Source organism: Thermobia domestica, chromosome 18 (assembly GCF_964235325.1).
Source record: "Thermobia domestica chromosome 18, izTheDome1.hap1.1, whole genome shotgun sequence".
Lineage (NCBI taxonomy): Eukaryota > Metazoa > Arthropoda > Insecta > Zygentoma > Lepismatidae > Thermobia > Thermobia domestica.
In genome coordinates this window covers 125802256-125822396 of record NC_137471.1, presented here as the reverse complement: position 1 = coordinate 125822396, position 20141 = coordinate 125802256, and the positions used below count along the sequence as shown (strand labels likewise).

Below are 20141 nucleotides of genomic sequence, written 5' to 3'. Positions count from 1 at the left end.
CTCTTTACATGCTCACCGCCTTACATCATTTGGAACATGCCTCCTCTCACACTGCGCAATGGTTTCAATGCTGGGTAGATCGCCTTTGGCCAGGGAACAATCCTGCCCATGTTAATTTTCCTGAATCGTGTCCAACATACATCTTACAGGTCATCCTGGCCTGGTCGATGGTTCCGAGTGACAATCCTTCCACGTCTTGGACTCCTAAATCTCTCTATATCGCATTGTTGCAATCTGAAATGACAGATGTCACACCCCTATGTGAAGCCCGAGAATCGCACCATAATTGGCCTGCTATTTGGCGTACCATTCAAGCGCCGTATCTTACATCCCCAATGAGAGAAGCCTGGTATCGTCTAGTAAATAACTTGACTGTCACAAAAACCAGACTGTTACAGATTGGTAGGAGTGCGTCCGAAATATGTGACTTTTGTCCGCAGGTGGACACTTTAGAACACCGTTATACACAATGCACGGCTACGCGACCTGCGTGGCAAACTCTGTGTTCCTTTCTTGGGCTGATTTGTCGCGGTTCAGGGAGACATTTCACCTTTGATCTCCTTTTATTTCCGGAATTTCAGTGGTTCCCGCCTACCAAACAACGAGCGGTTACCTGGCTCATCTGCTCTACTATTTTATTCATAGACAACTACCGACCTTTCTGTGACCGACATCTATACCTGACATACTTGAACCGAGTTCGGAAAAAACAGTTTACTCACCTAGACGAGCAACGATTGTTCGCTCGATTTCTCCAGGTGACTCTCGATGTTTATTCTTAAGCTGTAACGTTGTTTGTTTTGTATATTCTCCTTGCACATATATTTTAGGTGTTCATATTAGTCTTTAGATTTAAGCCTATCCATATAAATATGTCTCTCACGCAACTGTAGCACAGAATGTATTCTATATTGCCATAAATAAATACAATTAAAAAAAGTGGTAGAGCGTTCACCTCTGGTGCTTGGGGTCCCGGGTTCGATCCCAGCCCCAGCCAAGTGAACTTTGTGGTGGACAAACACCGTGCTCGTGGGTTTTCTCGGAGTACTCCCGTTTCCTCCCACTTTCTTCATTCCACCATTTCACTCATCTCTCATCATCACCGTCTCCTTTAGCCTAACCGGCATAATCGTGGGACGTAAAACTCAAAGATTTCATTTCATTTTTTTGTATTTTGAAGTTTTAATGGGAATTTCGGTTTCTTATTTAATTTAAATTTAATAATAAATTTATGACGGATACTGTTAATTTAAAAGAACAGTATCTGTCATAGATAAATGTATGTTTGTTTGTTTTGTGCACGAATAGACATTGGAAATTACTTAAACCACGTCCGTCAAAAACGTCCATGTGCTATGTTTGTTCGGAAATGAAATAAAAGTGTCAAAGAAGTGTCGAAATGAAAGTAATCATTTGCTTACGCTGCAAGTAGAGTAAAAACAATCGTAAATGTTGCTGCAGTAATAAGGAGTGAGTCAACAAGTTACCTAAGCATAAATATTGTATTTCCCTACTTTGTAATAGTAGCGTATTATCTTCCGAGAAAAAAGTTATAGTTTCCTGCTAATTCAAGATGAGAAAGTCGTGGATTCCACCAGTTCGCACCACAATAAGAGTTAGCTACAAATTAGTACTATTCAATGTGAAGACAGTGGCCAGGGTAATCATCCTTGACTTTGGACCTGCAGTAACTATTATTTGAATGCAATCATTACATTTTGATGTGAGTCACTAATAACAAGTATTTTTCGTTTTTAAGGTTCAAAGTTACTTACATTCTGTAATGTTATATTTTCCTTCTTTAAAAGCGCAAATAGCAATTTCTCATTTGTTTTAATTCGCCACTTGGAAAATATTTTCTCTTATAGAGAAAAATAGATTATCAAGTGATGAAGTGGGTAATAAATGAATAAACAATGGCTTGAATTCACTACTTGTTATTACAAGCAACGTGGAACTTTGTTAATAGCTTAATATAATCAAAAAACAAAAAAAAAAATAAAATGGAATATTCCGAGAATCATTTGATACGTATGTATAGGTGACACATGTGAAATGTTAAATTTGATTTTAATACCTATCTTTTTTCGTTCTTCTTCTTTTTCTAATAATAATAATAATATGTATTAGTAGTTGTAGTAGTAGTAGTAGTTGTAGTAATAGTAGTAGTATGTTTATTTATTTATTTGCACCCAATAAAGCACTATGCAAAATATTTTCTGAAGAGAACATAGAACAATAAAAAATTTCGGCATATGCTTGAGCTTCTACCTACATAATTTAACGCTTGAGAGGAGATTTTAGAAATGATTTTCGCACAAGCAACTTACTTAATCTAGTTATATTTTAGTTAATATGCTTTCAGTAAGTCATAAATGGGAACGAACAAGTTTAGCGCTGTGTTCCGTCCTTTAACTAGTGATTCCAATTTTAATTTGTGCGATATCATATCTAACGACTAAATTTTCCAGTCGTATTACAATGCTGCTTTAAATGTCATTAATGAAATGCACAGAAACTAAGTAACTACTCATCTATATATTGAAAATTGAGAATTTTGAGAAATATTATTACCTAAAGAAAAAGCAAGCTTGTATTTTATCACACAATTATTTACCCATGAAGTTGATATATCCAAATCAGTGTCATTATAATAAAATCTTAAAACTCTAAAAACAACCACTTACAAGAATATCAAAATAATATGAGCATCTGTGTTTATCTGAAAGCTCGTTAGCTCTTATCGAAAACTGACGATGATGATTATGCTTCAGCCTTATTTTAAGATTAATCATTAAATTTTAACACAAACGATATAATTATTGATACATGTATACAATCTACCTAGAGAGATACATGTAATTGATACTGTTCATAGTTCAAATTTCTGTATTAGTATTCGTCCTGTACTTACTCATTTATTCATATCTTTTTCTAGAGATATATTCTCTGATGAGCAATTAATATATAATTTTCAAAGTTATAAAGTTCTAAAGTTCATGAATAATTCCTGAAACAATAATAATAATAATTATTATTATTATTATTTAATCATTATTATTATTATATAGTAGTAGTTTATTTATTTATTTATTTATTTGCACCCAGTGAAGCATTTATGCACGAAGTTTTCTGAATAGAACACAGAAGCATTAAAAATTTCGTGATATGCTTGAACTTCTACCTATATATAACTTAACTCTTGGAACGCCTTTACAAACTGTTTTCGGAAAAGAAATTCCCGGAATGTGTTGATATTGTCTATATATGCTTGTAATAAGTCATAAATGGGATCGAGAACGTTTAGTGGAACGTCTCGTACCTTTTTCTAACGATGCCAATTTTAATTTATGCAATATCATATGTAGGGTAACTACTAAATTTTCCAGCTATGTTAAAATGCTGCTCCAAATATTGTTAATGAAATGCATAGAAATTAAGCAATTACTCATATATATATATATATATATATATATATATATATATATATATATATATATATATATGTGTGTGTGTGTGTGTGTGTGTGTGTGTGTGTGTGTGTGTGTGTATTGAAAATTGAAATTTTAAGAAATATCGTGACCTAAAGAACAAGCAAGCTCGTGTTTCATCACACGATTGTTTACCCATTAAGTTGGTATAACCAATCAGCGTGAATATAATAAAATCTCAATTTATTACAATTACTTATAACAATAGATTTTGCTAGCTTTTGAAAATGGAAATGACACACACCCTCCTGGAGCACGTACGTATACACTTAACATTGGGACATCATCGCTCGTCGAAAATGTGGACAACCTGAAACTGATTACTTCACATAAAATTGAGCGATTCGGAATTCGAATTTAATAATTTTAGTTACTTTTAAACTTACTTATTCCAGTTTTGGTTGAGTCGGCACATGTAATTTTTGTAGTCTACCATCAATAATACATAGTATTTAAAACAGAAAAGCAAATATAATTGGCAATATAATTATCGCAAACATGAAACATACTTGAAAAACAATCTTGTCAGCTTCCCTGTGATTGGTAATGTCTCACAATGCCTATATACTTTTACTGGCTCTGGATACATTATTTAACTGGAAGATATACTAAAATGAAGCAGTGCTAGCTGCACTCTTGAAAATGTACTTTTGTTGGCGTTTACCATTTTTGATAATTTTAGTCAATTTTCCTGCTTTCAACTCTTCAGCACATTCCGCAAACGACAAGTCGATATCAAAGGAAATTAGCAGCTCTGCTTTAGCCATGTTCATCGACAAAAAAATTCCTTTCGTCACTTCAACATATTCTGAATAGGAACTAGTAAGAGGAAAAATTACTGGATATTTAACATCCAGTTTTGAGGTCGTACAAGACACCAGACAAGGAGGTCAAAAACTGAACTGTTCGGTAAAGTACCGAACGGATGGCAACCCTATATAATAATCTCAAAATAATATGAACATCTTTGTTTATCTAATAGAAAGTCTCTTATCGAAAACTGACGATGATCATTATACATCAGATAAGGCATTAGTATGTTTCCATCTTCCTCTATCAATCATTAAATTTTAACGTAGATGATATATTTGCTAATACATATCTGCAACCTATGTAGAGAAATACTGTTTGATACTGTTCATATTTAAATTTATTACTATTCGTGTTTTATGTATTCATTAATTTATTTACATCATTTTGTAGATATATTGTTTTCTCTTATGAACAATTAATATCAAATTTCAAAAGCTTTAAAATTCGTTAATAACGATATTGGTACATTTTCTTTGTAGATGGCATCTCTCTTCGTGGCAAAATACCTGTCCAGTGGCTATGGCGGAAGGCAATATAGTAGAGGGTTTACCAGAGTTTGCCGTAACGTAAGTTATTTTATTAGAATTAGGAGTAGATAATTTTTACATCAGTTGTTGTAGATTTAATTAAAGTAATAATGGAAGTTCATTTCATTGAGTACAACACGGAAATGACTTGAACTTAGATATATTTGAATGTGTAACAATGCTCGATGACAAGTTTCAATTATTTATTGATGGTAAATATGTTTCTCCTTGTATTATAAACGTACGGTATCAGTTGTGTCCAGTGGCGGCAGTTGGACGTCAAAAGTTGGGGGGAGGGCAAGACATGATCTCAATATTTGTATATCAATGTTAGTTTTTTGGTTGCTTCTAACATTTTGTTTGACAAAAGGTTGTATAATTATTAGGATACTGTATTTTCCAGTTAAAATACCGTATATCGTGTTTCATATTTTACTAAGTAAATTGACAAGAGCAACGCAAGTAGTTACTAGCCCTTTTTACTCTTAAACAACGAAGGTGTAAGAAGAGATTTGATTCCTTGCTCATGAACATCTTAAAATTCTGTCTGGAAAATTGTGTGGTCAGATTAGGAGCTTATTTGATAACGAATTCGCAAAACAAACAGAAAGGATAATATTAATCGAACAGTAATGAAAAATGAGGCTTGTTTCGCAAAAGTTATATTGAAACTGGGAATTAAGGAAAACTTATATTTTTAATTCCATGCATGCTATTACATGTTGTTACTCTTAGAAAAACAGTAAATACTACAAGCATATGCTGCGACATTTAAAGAAATATTTTTGCAGCTTCCCGAAAAATGTTCGTTGCCATTAGGTACAGTTTTTACTTTCTTGGAATACATCAAAACTCAACAATACTTAGAATGGGGACGCGGCAGAAGTCCTAAATGGCAGAAGTCCTAAAATGCAGAAGTCCTAAACGGCATTAGACCTAAAATGCACAAGTCCTAAAAATTATTTCGCGGCACAAGTCCTAAATGGCAGAAGTCCTAAAGTGCAGAAGTCCTAAAAATCTCTTGTGGCGCTACCATCGCGTCCGTAAGAAGAATACTGTCAATCTGTTAGTGAAGTTTTAGATATACTGTTTCATATTACAGAGCCTTAGTTCTTACAAGTTATTTGTATAAATACATATTCTATCGTTCTGAAATAATTAATAAATAAATAAATAAATAAAGCCTATTGTCCTTTCTTACTCTTTCCATGATATATTTCTATGTTGACAAAATTTTAACTTTCTACCAAATGTGATTCCCAGATCTTTCATAATGTCTGTTTTTCTCTATTTCCACACCATTGACTTCATATTAGTAACATAATATTGTGTTTTAGTTATGTACGTCATAAATTTTGCTTTCCTTGTGTTGTTTTGAAGTAAATATTTTTACACATATATTTCTTGTACAGAAGTCTTTCTGTAGCAAATAATTGTCATATTCGTAATTAACTACTCCTGGGATACGGCTGTTTCGGTGTAGGACGTTTTGGTGCAGGGCGTTTCGGTGTACGGATTGCTCGGTGTAAGGACGTTTAGATGTGAGGCTGGTTCGGTGTAAAAGTTCTAATGTTTACACCGAAACGTCCACTCTTCAAAATGAAAATTATTCGTTAGGGAGAAATAAATTCACGAAGTAGAATATATAAATTAATAAATAAAATAAAAATTAAATGTTTCTGTAATTGGCAAGGGTTACTTATTTATAGTGAGTCCCCTCGCTTCACTCTATGTCAGAACTTCTTATATCCTCAAATGTTATAATTATTAATTGATTGGGAAAACGTTTTACGGTAATGATATATAGTAAAAAAGTGTGTGATGCATAAACATTGTGTACACCACACACACCTTATTACGGCAATAACTGTGCACAAATCGCAAAATGCTGCACAATCTTTGAAAGAAAATTTTCAAACACAGATGGTTTTTCTTCCAATAACCGCTTTTATATCATGCATACCCAATAAGATTAGCAAATCTAGGAAAAGAAAACTGATTATGAATCAGTGATGAGATCTTAATTATATTATTACGGAGATGTAAATTCATGTTATAGTTGTAGAGAAGGACAGTGTCAGAAAAATGTCTCAAGAAAATTTTTAACGGCCTAAAGAACACAACAAGAGGCTGAATCCTACCAGTTGTTCCTGCAGAAATTGTTTCTATTATGAGTTACTCTTTTGTTCTTAAAATAGGTCAAAGTTGAATTGTGACCACTCCACGAAACTAATAACAAAATGGACTTTGCATTAGACGCTTGAAGAAAAATATCTTGAAACCATGATCTCACAAGACTTGATGTTAATTTTTCCGGATTTGATGCTTTTACAAGGATATCTTCAAATTTAAAGAGGTTGTGTTGGACTATAAGACCAAATGTTCCATTGTTTTCCTACAAAACAATTAAAAGTGGTGATAACAAAACACTATTTGCAGAAATTGAAGGCTGTATGATGTAGCTACGAGTCATAGAATTTACTGACTGTACCACCCTTTCTACTGTTTGTGTCCCTGTAAACACTAGAGTACGTCCCGTCTGCATTTAAAAATTAAACCTATTGATCAGAGTTATAAATATTTAATTTTCCAATATGTGTTGCTTCACATTCGCGACAAGTGCATTGGCATTGGTTTCTAGCTTTTTGGCTATAGATTTAATCAAACGTCCTGTTAAAATAAGTACAAAAAGGAGTTTCAAATCAGTCTGCACCTTCTCTCAGTAGCCCCTGCCAATTATAATTGTTCTTGGCTAAATGCAGAACATTTCAAACCAGAAGACTTTGTAATTGTAATCATCATATTGGATCCGCCAATTTGAATTTTGTAATTTCAACGTCAGGTTCTGAATCACCTGTCCTAAAACCTCCTTGACAGTAAGCTGGTCGTATCATTTAATCTTCTATTTTAATGATTGCTTTCTGTTTATGCTTGGAGGCCACCTCTAACGTTCAAAGAGTGGTTTCTACTCTTAAACCCGCACCATTGCCAAAAATAAAATTAAAAAAAGTGACGATTATTTTTTGATATTCTACAAGTATGCAAAGTTTCATTCAAATCAGTAAATTACACTTCCATAAGTCTCCTTGTTAGTGCTGTTCAAATGGAAAAAATAAGTTAATTGGCGGATATGAAGTCAGAACAAAGAAAAAATACGCCGGTGTTACGAAGAGACTGAACAACGTTTGTGAAAATTACAAATCTGACGATGTGATTACAGTCTTAAAAGGAATTGTGTACAATTTTAGATTCTTAGTTGAGTGATTCTATGTAATTATATTTTTTTCAACAAAATTCCTTTGAGTTGAGATGAGTTGATTCTGACTTGTGAGTTTAACGTCCCGTTCAGGAGTGAGGCTATATGAGACGTCCACATACTGATTAACGTGGAATCCGAACCACATGAGCTCTCACCGGAAATCGAACCCGGGTCTCCCACGCCAAAAATTCCTTTGAGGTATTATTCAGTTTGTATATATTATTATTGTGTCTCAGGAACTTTGTACAATATATTTATTTCAATTTAGAAATAATGCTGAATATTTTGCAGTAAATTTGATTATTATTCTATAAAACTCGCCTATGGACATCTCTGAATAGAAATTATTGTTGCGAATGGATTGGTGTTGTATTATCATCCTGTCTCAATAACAATGAGACTCAATAACAATGTTAATCAGTTTACACTATTCCAGAGTGGCTACACTATGACACTTCATGCCTGTTCATTACAAGCATATGATTAATGCAATCAAATATTAGGCTATACACCGAAACGTCCTTTACAGCAAGTGTCCTTACACCAAACCGTCCTTACACCGTAGCGTCCGTACACCGAAACATCCGTACACCGAAACGTCCTACACCGAAACATCCTACAGCGAAACGTCCTACACCGAAATATCCTAAACTCTTACTCGTTATTGGGGGGCCGCGGTGGCTCAGTGGTAGAGCGTTCACCTCTGGTGCTTGGGGTCCCGGGTTCGATCCCAGCCCCCGCCAAGTGAACTTTGTGGTGGACAAACACCGTGTGCGTGGGTTTTCTCGGGGTTCTCCCGTTTCCTCCCACTTTGTTCATTCCACCATTTCATTCATTACTCATCATCACCGTCTCCTTTAGCCTAACCGGCATAACCGTGGGACGTAAAACTTAAAGATTTCATTTTCTTACTCGTTATCATTATTAATAATAATTTTAGTGTTACTAACATAGTTGTTACCGTTGGAATTAAATACATTCATATTGGTATTGTGGCAACTACTTAGTACTGAAATGCTTTATCGAATATTTAAGTCTGTAGTTTGTAGCAGGATGGCCATAGAAGTTAATGGCTTATAGCCCATATTGCCTCACTGAAATTTTAGAGGATCTTTGAAAAGCAACTTAATTGAAATTAATGAGAAATATATATTTAAAATATATTTATTTAATACAAGAACATTACATTTAATCAATTCCGCAACCATGGTTGAGGAAGGGATGTCTTAAAGTACGAACCATTGAAATAGTGCAGAAGCAATAGCTGAGTTTTTTATAATCATATATATAAATGAAAGTATACTAGAATGTAACTAACTAGACTGGAAATGAAAGAATGTAACTATATATATATATATATATATATATATATATATATATATATATATATATATATATATATAAAATGAAAGTAACTATATTTGTAACTTAACAACACTTGAACCACCAGACTGATCTCGACAAAAACTTTCAACATAGATGAGGTTCGGGCCTGAGATGGTTTTATCATTTCACTTTGAAGGTGCAACTTGGAGGAAGGAAGTGCGGATATATATTAAAAATTATCGATCTTAGTGTCGAACCCATAGTTTTCGGGGTTGCTGAGATGAACACTGACATCTCCGATGAAGCTTAAATTCTAATTCAGCACTGTAACTTGGAGGAAGGAGAGGCAGATGTATAAAATGATCGAAAATGACCGCTATAAGTGTCGAATCTATAGTTTTTGGGGTCGCTGAGGTGAACAGTTACACTTTCGATGCAGTTTAAATTCAAATTTACTCCCGCAAATTGAGGGAGGTATATAAAAATGATGCAAAATAATTGATATTAGTGTGAATCCATAGTTTTCGAGGTCGCTGAGGTGAACAGTGACACTTTCGATGCTGTTTAAAAAATTTTAATTTGTCCCCGCAAATTGAGGGACGGGGTGGTATATTAAAATGTTGGAAAATAATCGATATTAGTGTGAATCCATAGTTTTCGAGGTCGCTGAGGTGAACAGTGACACTTTCGATGCTGTTTAAATCCAAATTCAACGCCGAAACTTTAGGGAGGGGGAAGGGGGTGATATATAAAAAAAATGATCAAAAATGACTGATATTAGTGTTGAATCTATAGTTTTTGGGATTGCTGAGATGAGCAGTGACACTTCTAATGCCGTTTAAACCCAAATTAAGCGCCGTGACGTGTGTGTGTGTGTGTGTGTGTGTGTGTGTGTGTGTGTGTGTGTGTGTGTGTGTGTGTGTGACCGATATTATAGTCGAATACATCGTTTTTGGGGTTGCTTTGATGAACAGTAACACTTCCGATGCCGTTTACATCCAAATTCATCTCCGCAACTTGGAGGCGGAGAGATATATAAAAATGATCGAAAATGACCGATATTAGTGTCGAATCCATAGTTTTTAGAGTCGGTGAAATGAACAGTAACAGTTCCGATGCACTTTAAATCCAAATGCATCCCCGCAACTTGGAGGCGAATATATATATGATCCAAAATGATCTATACTAGTGTTGAATTCATGGTTTTTGGGGTCCTGAGATGAACAGTGACACTTCCGATGACATTTAAATCCAAATTCAGCACCGCAACTTGTGGCGGGAGAAGATGTGGGTATATAAAAATGGTCGAAAATTGTCGATATCAGTGTCGAATCCATACTTTTCTGGGTGGCTGAGATGAACAGTGACACTTCCGATGCCGTTTAAATCCAAATTCAGCCCCCATTATTACTCCTAAAGGGAGAGGATAACATGTAATAGTAAGTGAAAATGACTGATACTAGTGTCAAACTCATAGTTTTGGGGTCACTAAGTTCACTGGTGACAGTGTTGATGCTCCCTATACCGAAATTGAGACTATTCTTTCCGTATGAAGAACGGGTAATCTGCTAGTCTTTAAGAATAACGAGCGGAAGTTTCACATGTTATATTCTTTAATATATTTGTCGCTGCTCAAATTTACGCACTTATGCGGTGTATGTGTGTATATGTAAAGAAAATCGTTTCTCTTTTTGAGTTCTTCGAAAAGTATACAAATAATAAAGAGGTATTTTTTATCAGAAAACTAAAAAGTAAAATTAAAAGATGTTGCTTTAACTATTTTTCCTGCTAGCGAAATACGTTGTATGTATAGATGCTGCAGACACGTTACAGCAAATAAGATTAGCATCAGGCGAATAAATAGTTTTTAAATTACATTATCCGGGTTTTGCCAATATTTCCGAACAAAAGATTTTTTCTAATGGGTTCAAAATTTACAAAAATTTACACAGCACAAGGAAGATACGTGTATCCATAAAATAGATATTTGATTTTAACATACTGGTATTAACTAAAATGATTCTGGCCCTGTTATTTTAATACTTCCCTGCTATGAAACGGTAACTTTATAAGATTACTTAAGATAATTTAAATGCGTCTATATTATTTAATCTAACTTCGATTATATTTCAGAATTTTTCGTAGCCATAACTCCATTCTATCACGGTGCTAACTTTAAAGGAATGGTGTAAATATATTTATTGCCATTAAATTTCCCTATTCTAATACAAGAAACATAACTACTCAATGATCTTAACTGTAAAGCAGTAAATATAAAATAGTGTAGTTTTCATTTTAAAAGCATAATGTGTGAAACATTCGAATATTTCAATTTTTCCCAATCTTTTCGTTTTTTTCAGGTTCGGGAAAAACGGTAAAAAATTGTTTTTTTAACCCAAAATTTCCTTTTTGTTTTTTCTAGACCTTTGCAACACTAGTTGCACATATTGTAACATTCATCAGACACGAAGATATGATTCATCACTATTCTCCAATAGTCAGCAGTCCAATGTTCTTTGCCACGTGCCCATTCGAGGCGCTTCTTTGTAATGATTGGAGTAATTTTTGCTTTCTTTCTTGGCCTGAGTGCTTTTATTCCCTTAACACAAAGAACCCTTCGAACATTTTCAGGCTAAATGTCTACACCATACTCAGCCATTTTAATGTTTAAGTCTCTAGAAGTTGCGTTTCTGTTTCCCAGAGCCAATCTTTTTTAGTTTTTTGATACCTCTTAGCAATAGCTTTGGATCTCACCCACTGTTCCAAAGCTTATTTTGCTGACACATTTGCTTCTTGCTCATCGCAACGGAGATTTTACTCACAAATTTTTGCCCTACCCCAACTCTAATAGCAATTTGTTGTGTATATCTTCCTTTCACCAGAAGTGTTTTGACAACTTCCACTTTACGGGAAGAAAGGTCTCTGGCTTTTCAAATTATGCCGCGATTACAGGACTTCATAGAATAAAAGATTAATACACAAAACACGTCAAGATCACTTCTAACTGACCCATACGAACTGTTGAAGGCTTTGAATGTCGTAACCGCTTACGACAGAATACTTCAGATTGTAACTTGTTGTTCGAAATCACAACAGCTGTCTAAGCTGAATACCACTTTCAGAACTCTTTCCCCTCTACTAATGCCATCTGCTGTTCAACGGTGATATCACCACTTCAAGTCTACAGTAAACAAACGAAGAATCCTATATTGGTGGTTTAATATATATTGAAAAATTGAAAAAAGGATATTTAGACCCAAAAAATCCCGTTTTTCCTCATTTTCCCGCCTTAGATACATGATGAAGACACGTGAGTCATACCGCCTGAAAGGCAGTTCTATTCTGAAGAGAATGATGGGCGAAACATGACCCTAGGCTAATTAGGGATATCTCAGGAAATTTTTTACCTGAGATTATGGTGTTTTACGGTAATTTGGGTCATGGTGGGAATTCCTGATAAAATTTCTCTCGTCCTTGGTATTCAAGATAGAAACTTGAAATTTGGCACACACATTCAGTATACCAAGTACTATTTCTCAGATTATTTAGATGGCTACGTTCACACAGGGGGGGGGGGTCCAGGGGGCCCAAAGTTCGAGAAAAAAAATTTCCCTCCGAAATTTTCACTTTGACATTTTTCCCGCTTCTGGTATATGGTATGAGCATGCAAGTGGTACCATTTGAAAGCCAGCTCTATTCTGAAGAGAATGAGGTATGAACCATGATCCTAGCATAAATAGTGACGATGCAGTAGCTGCTAGACTGAAAGTCTAAAAAATAGCCCAAAAACACAAGATCCCAAAAGGGTTAATTTTTACCTGGCAATACATTCGGTCGCAGACAAAACCCACCCAAAAGCTTTAATGTCTAGAACAAAAGTCTACTAGATACATATTTTATGATTAAACATTAAATACACACTCTATGTACGAAAACGATGTATACATTAAAAGCTCAATAAATTTAAAATTGAAAGGACAATTAAGTTATTCAGTATAATTACTAGTTGATATGTAAAAGCGTAAAAATGAAATGAAATCTTTGAGTTTGACGTCCCAAGGTTATGCCGGATAGGCTAAAGGAGACGGTGATGATGAGAAATGAAGAAAATGAAGTAAGTGGGGAGAAACAGAAGAACCCCGAGGAAACCCACGCACACGGTGTTTGTCCACCACAAAGTTCACATGGCAGGAGTCGAGATCGAACCCGGGCCCAATGCACCAGAGGTGAACTCTCTATCACTGAGCCGCCGAAGCCCCATGTATAAGCGTAAAAAATAAACATATGTAACGATCACCTACGATCAGGACAGTATACAATGTGAGAATGAAAAAAAAAATCCAATATTAAACAAAATAAAGCTGTGTTTTCCTACAAGTTAACAAGAAACCGTTGGAAAAGTTTCCGTTGCTGCATTAAGACATGGAACACAAGCTAAAAATTAACTTCCCAAGTAAAATTTAGTTACAGAAAGTAGTTCGTGACCTGAAAAACCAAGAACAGTAAGGAGTATTTAAACTTCGGGTTTTGAGGTCACGGAGGTCTTTCTCGGAGGGTCCTACTGCACGTTTGCCGCGGAGTTCTTGATTAACAAGCTGCCTCGATTTCGGAAGAGAGGCCCAGAGTTCAATTCAGTTTTATTCAGCTCCATAAGCCACGCAAAGAGTTTGCTGTGGGCTGTGACTGTTGCCTACCTCAGAGGTCCTGAGATCCATACCGTTCTATATAGCTACGCAAAGAGGTTTGCTGTGGACTACCACTGATGCTCTCTTTAGAGGTCAAAAGTTCGATCCCGACTACGTAGCCACACAAAGAGGTTTGTAGTGGGCTCAAACCTGATCGCTACTCTAGGCTTGGAAGAGAAAGACGTGATGCATCTAGTGAATTGTAGTGCCTATAATTAGTATGCAATTAAAACAGTTATCGTGGGATATAAAAAGAACACGAGAAGCTGACTTCCAATACGAGGCCGAAACGTGTAAATAGCCAGTAATGAAATTTAATGCATAAATGATAGATTCACTCTTAAAACAGTTCTAAGCGATATAGCCCAAGGCTTATCTTATGCCTGGCGTGTTATTTCAAATCATTTTGCTAATATGATAATCTTTGTAAGTCAAACAAAATATATATTATTTTAAACTCTGTTAAACTAACTTTTGTGACACACAGAGTTTGACCCTGGTTTAGCAGATACGCAGTAGTGACCAACAGATTCCCTTTTGTTGTATGTATATCTTATGTAAATAAACAATCATCATCATTATATATTTTCTCCCTTATTCCATTTTGCAATTGTTAAATAAGATTAACAAAAGTTTGTAAGAACTAATAGCGTTATATTAACAAAGGTTCACCAAGTAGTTTATAAAATAACTTCGTCCTTATTTGATGGAATTGCAGGGGCTTATCGCCCATCCTTGTTAGGAAGAAGAAGCATATACAGTTTATTGCATTGCAGATAGCATACCCTACAGGGAAATTAAATTATAGGTCACACTCTATCACTGTACTACCACACCAAACTAGTAATATTCCAAGACAAGAACCATTGTCTTGTTCTACAAATAACACTAGACTAGCAAGTGATAACACAATACGTGTACAGAAACCAATACATAGTCATTCAGGGAGTAGCCAGCAAGTTATTCTAGAAGGCCTTGATTTTTACAAACTAAAAACAATCTAAAGTTTCTTTCAAGATTATGAAACAATTAATAACGCATAGATACATACGTATTTCAGAAGTGCATATTATTATTATTATTATTATTATTATTATTATTATTATTATTATTAGTAGTAGTAGTAGTAGTAGTAGTAGTAGTAGAAGTAGTAGTAGTATATTTCATATATGCTACATTTCTGAAACTTGAGTCTTGAGAGTACGTGAAGTTAAAATCAAAGGTTATGTTACGGACGGCAAATGATGCCTTAACACCAAAAACACATTCCTGGCCGGGACCGGGGGTTAGTCTGTTTTATGTTTACTAAACGTGTTTAATAATTACAGCAAATGAAGGATGTTTATAATAGAATGTGAAAGAATACAGTTTTAAAAGAATTAAACTACGTCAACATGTTAAAATAATTAAAAGAACCTAATTAATTAGCCACTTTGTACTCTCATTTGCTTAACTGGAATAACCGAGGCCTAAAGGAAAAGAGTTTTCTGCCCAAATCTTATAAGCAGTGGGATATTTTAATATTATAGAAATTGACCCTCCTTCCCCTTAGAAGTGTAATTTTCAAGATACTGAAACATATAGTATTTTATTACTTTTAGTTAAAAGTTCAAATACCGAGTTTCACGCATCTAGCTTAAACAAATCCTTCCTTAATTTATTTACATATTTTCTGAGTAAGTAATGGGGAATTCGAACATTAAAAAAGTGCTCCCTTTGCTCTTTCCTTTTTATGTGTTCAATTTTCAGTTTTTTTTAACAGGAAAGATTATATGCCAAGTTTCATTTTACTAGCTTCAGAAACTTGCGAGATACACTACCGTTTAAAAGAATCTTGCCCCACCCGTTTTACGATACTTATTTCCAAAAATTCTTTCTTATGTCCTGCTTTCATAAGAAAATTATATTTTATAATTAAGATTTAACGACTCTACTTGTAGTAGTATGCCCAAAAAATCACTCATCTTTACTCTTTTATATAAGAGTACAGAAGATAAATACAGTCAAACAAATGGATTTCCATGAACAGTTTCCGATTTCTTATAACTACCTGATTCGTACATTTCCCACAAGGTGTGATTTTAAATTTACGCTCTGTCAAGTTCCAGGTTTCAAAAAGGAACTAACTGGAAATATAATAATATTATGTCTTTGTGCACATGTGTAATACGTATAAATTTATTGTCTTATTGAAGCTTTCGTAATCTGGAAATAAACTTTTGATTTGCTTTTAATATATAGAAATCATGCTCCCCTAGAAAAATTTGCAGTCTACATCCCTAAATGACTATGTAGTAATTTCTGCAAAAATGGCACAGGACCTAAAATTTAGGTCTAATGCCTATATTTTTAGGACTTGTGCCATTTAAGACTTATTAATGTCACCCACTGTATTGCATAATAAATGTTCTTTGCTCAATTTTAAATTTACTGCGTTCTTTATGTATACAGTTGGTATTTAATGTTCACTCGTGAAATATCTAGTGGGCTTTTATCCTAATTAAGTAAACTTTGGTGGATTTTTGTCCTACTCTTAATAAAATACGCTCCGCACAGTATATATTGCAATTCTGAATGTTTGCTTGGTTTCAGAAGTCTGGTAAAATATGCTTTTTAAACATTTTTTTCTTATTTATTTATTTATTTATTTTTGTTTTAGGAATTTGTCTTGGGATTCTCGTATCTCCATTCGAAAGAAACGAATTTCTTAACAAATTATGTAATTAATTCTTAGAATGAAATAGGTTGTATTATGTAATTCGTGTATAAGTGCAGAACAGATAGTGATGATAACGATCTTAGTAGTACAAATATAGCTGTTACTGTTGGAATTAGATACTTTCGTAACATTATTGCCAACTAGTTGTTGAATCGTCCCAATTTCGTGTGGTGGTGGCGAATTTCAGAACTAAAGCAAGTGAATGATAAAGGCACAAGTCCTAAATGGCAGAAGTCCTAAAAGGCACAAGTCCTAAAAATCATATCGCGGCAGAAGTCCTAAACGGCAGAAGTCCTAAAAGGCAGAAGTCCTAAAGTGCAGAAGTCCTAAAATGCAGAAGTCCTAAAGTGCAGAAGTCCTAAAATGCAGAAGTCCTAAAGTGCAGAAGTCCTAAAGTGCAGAAGTCCTAAAATTTAGGTCTAGTGCCCATATTTTTAGGACTTCTGCATTTTAGGACTTCTGCACTTTAGGACTTCTGGATGTCACCCCTTAGAATCACTCCACATTCCAGTTATGCAAAATAATCCTAAAACCTAGAATTATGTTGAATTCACTAAATTTAATTGTATATACAAAATTGTATACAGTATGTTTACCCCTAAATTCATATATTACCCTGCAAAACAATGCCATGCCTTTGACGTGAAAGACCCGGGTTCGATTCCTGGCGAGAGCTCATGTGGTTTGTATTCCACGTTAATCAGTAGGTCCACATCTCATATAGCCTCACTGCTGAACGGGATGTTAAACTCAAAAAAATCAAATCAAAATATTCCTTACCATTAGAAAGAAGAAAAGACATTTTAGGAACTGTCGATTTTTGTGAAATTAAACAATAATAATTTGGGAACAGTGTTTCTTCCAGACATGCTTTTAGGAGGCACTGCCCCCCGAAGCTCTGAGAGTATCCCACCCCCCGAAGGAGACCAAAACAATACGTCTATAATATAATAATAAATAGAATAGTACCTGCAGTGCTCCCCCCGGAGTACTGAATGTGCGCCCCGGAACATTGTTTCTGAAAAAAAAAACTGCTTGTGAAGATTTTTTTTTTTTTTTTTTTTTTTTTTTTTTTTTGCGAAATGTTATCTCAATTAGTTCTAAAGCGACTGGCTAACATATCGAGCCCTTTTAAGAAGAAATGAAAGTACACTCGAATTGTGGCACTCCAATAGGTTAATTTTCGGGCCATTTTTCGTGGCAATTAAAACGCAATTCATGTAGCTTTGTACACTGTACGGGAAGACAACCAATACGTACTCACAGAACGGCAAATATTTTATGGCACCATTTTTATTCTATGAACAATTAATACATACAAAAACTTTATATTTCCAAATGAAATTATGTACATTAATGGGTCGTTTCAAAAAAGTGGGGGGCAACTGCCCCCTTTTGCCCCCCTAATCGCCGCCCATGGTTGTGTGAAAGTAATTGAAAGTCATTCAAAACTATATTATTGATGATTTTTCCATATTTTGGTACAAGTGTCCTTTATTTGACTTTTTAAAATAAAAACAATTATGTTACATATTTTCATTATAATTGAATTGTATAGTTTCACATTTATCTTCTGTAGATAAACGGATAGAAAGATAGGAAGTGTTTCACTGACTATTTCATGCTCCCATTATATACGATACTTAAAAACCACATACGTACGTTAATAAAATTATGCTAAAGCCTCAGATGCTCTGTACACTACACGACACTTCTGAAGTTTAGTCTGTTATAGATGAATGAAGAGTGCGCGGTAATTGTAATACATGGATAGTTTCAGCTATCCGCCAACTACAGCCCAAATTCTAGGTAAACAGATACGGCAACACGTTTGGAAAACTGATCTTGAGAAGAAGATCGTTAAGTTATTATATTTCTGTGGGCGAAACATGTAACCACGGCTGAAATTCACCGGTAACTGCTAGAGGTTCATGGAGAGTCTGTAATGTCTCGTCAACATGTCGCCGCAGAATGGTGTCGAAAGTTTGCGACTTGTAGAGAAAACATTATCGAAGACAAGCACAGTGTCCGATCCAGCATGACGTCAACATATTTGAACACACTTCGCGTGGAGAAGCTAATTCATGACAACAAGAGCGATCTTCACCTGTTCCCGGACGTGAAGGAGATGACACACTTCCTGACAGCGTGGCTGAACACGCAAGAACAGGATGTTTAGCAGGAGGAAATCTTCAAACTCAACCCACGATAAGACAAGTTCCTCAGCCGATATGGAGACAATATCGAAAACTAATCTATTGTATGTATTATCTGTTGGCTGTATAGGTTGTATGAAATAATATAAACACGTTTCACTGCAGGCTTTGAAACCTTACTTTCTGATCACTCCTCTTATGCTGAAATTCTGCTTAACTAGAAGTTCTTATTATTTGCTTGTCGTAATAGTAAACAGCGAAGTACAGGTAGCGACTTTTGTTGGCATGAGAAGGACAGGTATCGAATTCTGTTGGCATGAGAGAGACAGGTAGCGACTTCTGTTGGCATGAGAAGGACAGGTATCGACTTCTGTTGGCATGAGAGAGACAGGTAGCGACTTCTGTTGGCATGAGAGAGACAGATAGCGACTTTTGTTGGCATGAGAGAGACAGGTAGCGACTTCTGTTGGCATGAGAGAGACAGGTAGCGACTTCTGTTAGCATGAGAAGGACAGGTATCGACTTCTGTTGGCATGAGAGAGACAGGTAGCGACTTCTGTTGGCATGAGAGAGACAGGTAGCGACTTTTGTTGGCATGAGAGAGACAGGTAGCGACTTCTGTTGGCATGAGAGAGACAGGTAGCGACTTCTGTTGGCATCAGAGAGACAGGTAGCGACTTCTGTTGGCATCAGAGAGACAGGTAGCGACTTCTGTTGGCATGAGGGGGACAGGTATCGACTTCTGTTGGCATGAGAGAGACAGGTAGCGACTTCTGTTGGCATGAGAGAGACAGGTAGCGACTTCTGTTGGCATGAGAGAGACAGGTAGCGACTTTTGTTGGCATGAGAGAGACAGGTAGCGACTTCTGTTGGCATGAGAGAGACAGATAGCGACTTCTGTTGGCATGAGAGAGACAGGTATCGACTTCTGTTGGCATGAGAGAGACAGGTAGCGATTTTTGTTGGCATGAGAAGGACAGGTATCGACTTCTGTTGGCATGAGAGAGACAGGTAGCGACTTCTGTTGGCATGAGAGAGACAGGTAGCGACTTCTGTTGGCATGAGAGAGACAGGTAGCGACTTTTGTTGGCATGAGAAGGACAGGTATCGACTTCTGTTGGCATGAGAGAGACAGGTAGCCACTTTTGTTGGCATGAGAGAGACA

At 35.4% G+C, this 20141-nt stretch overlaps 1 protein-coding gene across 1 annotated transcript in view; it reads left to right on the top strand.

Moving 5' to 3' along the window:
* LOC145675234 (adenylate kinase 9-like) overlaps positions 1-20141 on the top strand; it is a 296882-nt gene that overhangs the window by 98289 nt on the left and 178452 nt on the right. Inside the window, exon 7 of the mRNA XM_081745616.1 lies at positions 4784-4870. Within this exon, the coding sequence (XP_081601742.1) occupies positions 4784-4870 (87 nt within the window). The remainder of the gene's footprint in view (positions 1-4783; positions 4871-20141) is intronic.